The 7,913-nt window shown below is 42.0% G+C and overlaps 1 protein-coding gene across 1 annotated transcript; it reads left to right on the top strand.

Annotated features, from left to right (window-relative positions):
* The first annotated feature begins 1,167 nt into the window (after positions 1-1,167).
* Positions 1,168-6,712, top strand: ARL11 (ARF like GTPase 11). The gene is made up of 2 exons (XM_086934961.1): positions 1,168-1,359; positions 2,235-6,712. The coding sequence occupies exon 2, from the start codon at positions 2,245-2,247 to the stop codon at positions 2,785-2,787; it is 543 nt and encodes a 180-aa protein (XP_086791087.1). The 5' UTR covers positions 1,168-1,359; positions 2,235-2,244; the 3' UTR covers positions 2,788-6,712.
* Positions 6,713-7,913: the final 1,201 nt, after the last annotated feature.

Raw genomic sequence — 7,913 nt, 5'->3', positions numbered from 1 at the left:
GCACCACTGAACTGTGCCAATTAGAACTGGTGATCCTAGCTGCAATTGTACCAATCAACTGTTCTGAAAGCAGCCATATAGACTATGTGGAGTTTTCTGTTGTTGTTATCTTCTCTCCCACAGGTTGGACTTGTTGTTCTGGTTTTAATAAAGTTTGGGAGGGATGTAGTGAACGTCTGGTCACTGTTCTAGTGTTTGTTGTACCAGCCACTCCCCGAGGGCTGGCTTACACTACCACCCCACACCCATCCATCACAGGAGTCATAGGACATGTGACCCTGCTAATAAAACGGGCCTGGCGAACGTGCACTGGGCCAGTTCCAGACACCATGTAACTGTATCTGCGTCAAGATTGTATGTGCATGTATGTCCATGAGGGCCTGGGGCCCTGACCTTTACAGGAGAGAGAAAACAGCAATATTTTGTCAAATAACCAACACTTTGAAGACTTTCAAAACAGAGCGGGAGAGCTTGCATTTTTGTGTGTATGTAAAAATTCCGTGTGAAATCCGACAAACTCCTCTCCGTACCCGATTGAAAGCACATGTACCCAACTAATTAGTAGACAAAACATTTATTAGGGGAATGCAACACCTCAACATCTCCGCCCCCACCCCTGCCGGGCGTATTTTCTGTCCCAGTCCGACCCTGCTTACAACATAAAAATGCTTAATGTTAAATGAGGAAGCAGCAAGCGCTTCCGCCGGTTTCTTCATGCGCAGTTAGCTTCCTCAAACCAAACGCAGTACCAACCAGAAAATGCGACGCGTGTCCCGCGTTGTAGGGAAATAAAAGTCGCAGCTTTTGCCACATTCCTGCAGCTTCCTGTTGAAAGTGTCAGCCTATTGAGTTTCTTTAGGAAGACCAGACATAAAATCCCCGAATAATTGGCGAGTTAGGCGCTTTGCACACGGGTCCACGACTCCAACAGTATGCACCCCCCGCTATGTAGATAATGTTTAACTTCGCGAGACAGAGCCTCCGCCGCCTTAGCGGAACCAGTTCGTAAGCCTGTTCCCGGACGTCATGACTGCTGACTTCCCACATGACAGCAGGTGTGCAAGGCTGTGGGAAGAGCAAATACTGGAGACTCAGCGCTACTCCTATTGGCTAAAGACGCACAACATGCTAATACGGCGGCAAGGGCCTCTCTACCATTGGTTAATGCGTACACTGCTCCTTTTATTGGACAGGAGAATTTGCATCTTCGGATTCATATGAGACCTGCTCTCAGAGGAGGAGACGGCAGCTAACTCGGCCGGACAGGAGCAGAGTTTCACTTTTTAGCTGCATGATGAAGCGACAGATAGGAGTTTGGTAAAACGAAGACTCTTTGTCCACTACGGGGGAAAACTGTTTGTAAGTACAATGCCAAATATACGTGTTCCTCTAAGACTTTATTTGACGAGTTGCCAAGACTTTTGTTTTTATCCAGAGCACCAGGTATTCTCCGCCGCTTACTAATATCACATACAACGCATACCTTACTGGCTCACCAGCCTTTTACTCTAAGAACAGTACAATCTCGAGTTGGGCTTTTTTTTTCATTACTCGGGGCGTGGCATGGAGAGGTATTAGCCAACTGACCCCTGTTTTGTGCTAGCTCTATTTGATTTTCATTTTCTTGTCACACATGATTTGGTGAGCTCTCATTCAGTTATGTGTTCATTTATTTACAATCTGCTACTTGTAGTGCCTTCCTGTTTAATGTGAAATGCTAGATTTCAAATGCTAGAATGTTAAGTAAAAACTTCAGTCGTGGGCCGCTTGATACCTGAAGAGCCTACGGCATCCTCCTACTTATGTGAGAGGTCTAGTTTATGCCGTGCCCGTGTGGTTAAGGTTTCCCAAAGTTGCTAAGTATGAATCATGGCCCCAGGTATATATCTAATCAGCAAACCTTTGAGCCACCTGTTCTGTCCACAGTGACCATGTACACCAGTGCTTTCAAATAAGCCATAGGCAGCACCTTGAGTTGTTTTTAGCAACGATCACTGCATTCTGGGTATTGTAGTTTGACCTTTTCTACATAGGACGTTGGTCTACTCTACCAAGTGTTAAAATACCAGTACTGACTCAGTGTCATAACTGACAGGGAGCTCTTGGCCCCTGTGCCCAGCACGGCCCCTATACTTTCTTTAGTGGGATGTTATTCCTCATTCATCTAAAGATTATGTGCAATAACTAACATGCAAACATAACTTATTTTTATTGACTGTGTTTTGCATTTGTAGGGTCTTCAGAATGGGTGCCCCCAACTCCAAACCCCAATCCAAGAGGCAGGCAAAAGTGGTGATGATGGGCCTGGACTTTGCTGGTAAATCGACACTCCTGTACAAACTGAAGAGAAATCAGACCGTGGAGACATTCCCCACCGTAGGCTTCAACGTGGAATCCTTGGAAACGAACAGCAACGTGTCTCTCACTATCTGGGATGTGGGCGGGCAGGATAAGTTGCGCCCCAACTGGAAGGAGTACCTGGAGGACACAGACGCGCTGATCTTTGTCATCGACAGCACAGATGAGGCACGGCTGGAAGACGCCACCTCTGAGCTCTTAAACGTCTTGAACAATGACTTCATGGCCGGTGTCCCCTTTCTGGTCCTTGCCAATAAGCAGGACTTGCACAGCGCTTTATCTCTCGAGGACCTCGTGGCCAAACTCAAGGTGGTGGACTACAAAGACCGGGCATGGGAGATCAAGGGCTGCAGCGCATCCACTGGAGAAGGGGTGCCCGAGGCCCTCTCCGCAGTGGGCAAGCTTCTGAAGCAGAGGAGACTTTCATGAAGGAGTCACTGATGAGCTAGTGCACATTTCTCCTGTTGCACATGGGGCATTAGGAAACCAGTTCTGCTGTGAACTGGAAAAACTGGTCCTCTTTCCAGAAATGGCCCTAAGTGTGTCAGAGGTGTGTTTTTTTTCAGCGATGCACGACTCTGATTTCAGACACAATGTTAGGCAGCACAGATCTTTTTCTTGCAGAGAATACATCTATTGTCTATCGTAAGAAAGCTTTCTAAGGCTTCCAGGCCACCGGGGAGGTGATTATGAAAGATTTAAGGGAGAATACAAGTCATGTCTGTGTAACCTGAGTCTCTAGAATGAGACAGTTAAAATGCACTTTTTCTATGCAGTGTGGGTAAATAGTTTTGTTATGGTGCCGTTGTACCTTCACAACTAGTCAGGAATAAATAAAATAAAAAAGTGAAATCTCATTTACACTGGGATGTGTTGTGCTACTTGTCTAAGGCTTGCATATTATCGAAATAGTGATGCCATACATCCATAACTGTGTTTTTTTTTAAAAATTGAGACAATGAAGAATCAGATTTTGTATATTTTAAAGCGCATGGAGGGGGGTGTCAGATACGATTGAATATGGGAGAACAGGCAAATAATCAGGATTTGGCAAACAGGCCAATCGGCATGTTTGTAATTCTCTTTTGAACTGGGTGGAGGCAGGAAAGCATTTCTGTTCTAAATTGAGGAGTAGTCCTTTACATTGAGAGTAGTGGTAGGACATTATTATTTATTTATTTTTTATTGGAGGGCTACTCGACCGAAGGGTGCAAATCATATTTTGAAATGAAAGGGAAACATATGATATGCAGTAAATGTAAAAGCAAAGCAGGTCACCAGGCATGTTCTGAATGGGATCCTGGTATGTTTGAGGATGTTGGTGTAGGTTACATACAATGTATGCTTAAAATCTGGGAGGTAGCAGGACACTGGGCATTTGTTTAATTTGGGAGGACATGGTGCCAGTTCTGTATGAATTTAGGGGTGAAGGACAGCTGATGCAGCTGAGCTATCTTCTACTGACTGTGATTTCACTGTGCGCTTTCCAGGGTTTGGCCCCAACGTTTCCTATGTAGGGTTCTCTCTATGCAGTCACTGACTCTTCCTGAAATTATATTTTGGGTTGAACTTGGTTGAGTAGTCAATTGTAGGAAAAGGCCAACAGGCTGTAATAGCAGCTTCCTCAATGAACAAAGTTACGTGATCCAGGGTGAATGGCAGAATCCTCTCTCGTTTCTCTATTGTGCCAAAGCTTGGAAGTTTTTTAAATGGGTTATTTCCAGTGATAATTACAGACTAGAAAACACTATTTACAGTACGTTTACAAAATTAAGCAATCACATTGCTCAACTTCCCCATTAGCTAATGCTTGGAAGGAGTTACTCGTGATGGTGTATGCAGTGAGACCGTCCGCGCCTCACATTCTAAGGCTGCAAGATAAACATATCTGCATTGTTAATTAAAATGTATCGTATGTATGTCAAAAAGAGAAACTGTAAACGGTAATAGCTTTCAAGTACTGACAGAACTTTTGTTCTTATGGTGAGATATGTTAGTCAATAGGAAAACCACATTGTATTTTGCTAACAAGTTCAACCATGTCTCTGCTTGCACAAATTAAAAATTGTCTACTTTTCTTCGATCTTTAGAAATTTTATGCAGATTAGTAAAAATAATTGTGGCAATATCTGTGTGATCCAAAGATTTGACCTCTACATGTAAGCTCGCATAGAGAGTTTTGTAATGAGCTACAGAAAAATACTGGACAGAATGCCCTCTAACTTATAATGCACACGTAGAAAAGTTTCTAATATGTCCTTTCCTTTTCAGTTTGGGTTTAATTGTATTTAATAGTTTTAGAGAATTTTTTTATATTTAGCAGTGTGTCACACAGGTACAAAAATGTTAATTTGAGGTTTGTGAACCGTTTACAAGTCGACAGTTTGCAAAGTATTGAACACTGCTAACAAACGTGTTGTGAATGGTTCTGTAACATAACTATGCATTTTCAAACATAATTGTAATTGCTATAAGCACTTGTCCAAAAACCTTACTATGCACATAAAATCCATTAGCTGGCTACCAGCAGTTACAGTTCAAGAACAGTTTACGAACCTCACAAATATAAAATCTATAACACACCTTCCATCCAGAAATGGACATTGAGATTGTGGGCACTGGGTGCATTTCTGGACTGAAATACATGCCCTGTGGGCGATGACAAAAGCCAGGCCCTGCAGTGACAAGCTGTGTCCTGAGGGCTGGAGGGGGGTAGGGAAAGTGTGTGACCGCCCAAAGTTCTGTACAATGGGATCAGCCAAAGCGAAAGGCTCGGTGTAATGTGCTTTGATACCAGCTGGACTGGGCACAAGGTGCACGCTAAGACCTTGTTATATGGGCATTGTCGGTAGGAGGATAGGACTTTGTGCATAGTTGATGGCAACGCCCTTCATTCAATGTGAAATGAAGATAGCTGGTGGACATGCTCTCTGGTCTGTGGTAGTTCGGGCTCTTGTGCAAACACAGCCTTTGCAATTCTCAAAACTGCATTGTTGGACAGAGAACTGCACAGTCTCCTTGGTCAATCAAGTTGGGGAGTTCATATCTAACAAGCATTGGCAAAGCTAATTGGTCTGGTGTTGGCTGCCAGGTTTTTAGCTTTGTCAATCCTTGGTTTGCCATGGTTTTAATATCATTGCTGTGGAAGATGCTGGGCTCATGCCAATATTTAAAAAAAGAGCAAAATATTTTGGGTCTCAGAAGGTACACATTGCTATAGTAGTCCCTGGCACTGTACGGAACGACTGTGTATGGATTTGCTCCTTGTGAAAGGGATGAATGCCATCACTTGCAGTGAGGTTAGCCAGTGACTGAAGTGGGTGTACACATGCTCTATGCTGCAGTGGGTGAATGAAATGATGTTAATAACACAATAGATAAATGGATGAAGAGGGCTGGCTGAATGCCCCTAAGAGTAAGTTTATATAGAGTTCTGAGTCAAAACAAAAGAAACCCTACTTCCTGCCAAGTTTAGCGCAGGTCTATCCGGCAATTTTTGCTGTGTTTGAGCAAAGATGATTTCTGTATTAGATTTCCATTGACCTTATATGCTTCATCATTTCATGTTTTAAGTAGCAATTTGAAAATACTTCTTTCATGACTGTGTGCATGCTAGCCCTCATGAAAATGTTGGAAAGAGAGAACTAGCATTTAAGACCCATACCATTTATTATATATATATATATATATGGTATATTATTACACACAAACATACCCGTTCACAGATAGCCTCAGAATAAAATATAGCTCTATAGTAGAGCACGGTCTCTCATAAAGCTTTGACACTCTAGTCCCAGACTTAAGGGCAACACAGAAGGGAATTCTCATCTGTTGCTCGGATAGTCTGCGGCATCTCAGGAGACCTGCTAGTTGAGCTGTGCTAAGTAGGTCCGAATTAGTCTTTTCTGAAGGTGGCTCTTGAGTATGGACATATACCCGCAAAGTACTGGACACAAACAGCAAACCTATTGTCCATAATTTATCAGAGTTGCCCACCACTAATAACTTACTGAGCAAATCTTGAAACCCGTGCGCCGAATAGGTTCGGTAACACTTTGACAAATATCTATTGATGTTTCAAACAACGAGTGTGGGTGGCAATCAAATAAGAGATCCTATCACCTATGAGAAATCCCTCTACCGAAGATTTTAATATTTAAAGTTTGAATGGGAAATATGATTGGTAACATGATTTTTTATAAATGGCTCTATATATTGTGTGTTTCTATATTAAATATGCATTTTCATATTTTTCTATGTAAAAAATATTTTGATACACGCATGATAAAATGTAATTTTTAATTGATGAAAATGAATTGTTAAATTCAATATAAAGACGAATAAGACAACTTTACACAATATAGTGAATCTCTTGGTTTGTTCCGAATAATCCAATGGTAAAATAAATATTTAAGGAAAAGAATCGGCTGATCAACATTGTTACTAAAATGTATTGATTTCAGACATGTTTTAAAAAAGCTCAAACTGTTCCGTGCAATGCGTTTGAAACTTAAGCAATCTTATATAGGTGATGCAACACGCTTATTGTGTAGGAAAGATGAGCCTGACTACGAACTGCACAAATTCAAAGGCGACATTACAATGCTCTGTGACAGAAAGAAAGCAAAATACAACATTACCCCGTCTACAATAGATGAGATTTGAGAGAAGGACTATTCATAAAAGAACAGAAATACATATTGTGCAATATATTTTAAAAAGTATGGCAAAGGTTTGCTACAAAGTATACATATCGCTCTAAAATGCAAACCTTCAATCTACCATCCAGCTTTTTATTCTCAATGACCCCTTTTTCAGCATTTCAATCTCCCCCCTTTCCATCATGTTTCCAATACAGTCCACCCTTTCGTTTTACGCAAGCTTTTACCAGCCATACCTTGTTACAGTGTGCACGATCATGCCACTCCATGTTCTCCCACCCTTTAAACGGCCCTTGTTCCAAATAAATCAAGATAGCCTAAGCTCTCTCTCCTGTGATTCTTGTTTATTCTCACTGTTGCACCCACAAAGAATTCCACTATTTTTACCATTTTGCCTTCATCATAATGCATCTAGTATATTTGATGAAAGAACTTCACTCATTCTAGCACAGAAGCAATATCAGTTTGGGCCTTCTCTGTTATACAACTGCTCTCATACCTTGATCTTTGCCGTCCTGCTACATGTGAGCTGGAAAGGAACCATATCACTTGAATATCCATTCGTGCCATAAGCCTACAGCACCTCTTCAAAAACCTATGTCCATGATAGTCTATTGATATTCTACAGTTGCAAGCTCTCTTCCATTCATACCCTTACCCTGACACTGGCATCGAGAGTGCATAATGTTGTACACCTCCATACAGTTCCTTTTCTCCACGGTGCTCTCTCATCCCGCCTGACACAAATGTACAGAATTGCGTGTTATAGCTTTGTACGGCAATCCTTGTCTCTGGAAAGCCCACTTCAAGAATTCTGTATCCTCTGTGTGGTTTACCTCACCCACAACCTCTCCCCCAGACCATCTTAAGACTGATAAACAACCACCAATAACA

The sequence above is a fragment of the Lissotriton vulgaris genome, chromosome 8, assembly GCF_964263255.1.
Source record: "Lissotriton vulgaris chromosome 8, aLisVul1.2, whole genome shotgun sequence".
Classification (NCBI taxonomy): domain Eukaryota; kingdom Metazoa; phylum Chordata; class Amphibia; order Caudata; family Salamandridae; genus Lissotriton; species Lissotriton vulgaris.
This window is presented reverse-complemented; position numbering and strand designations above follow the sequence as displayed.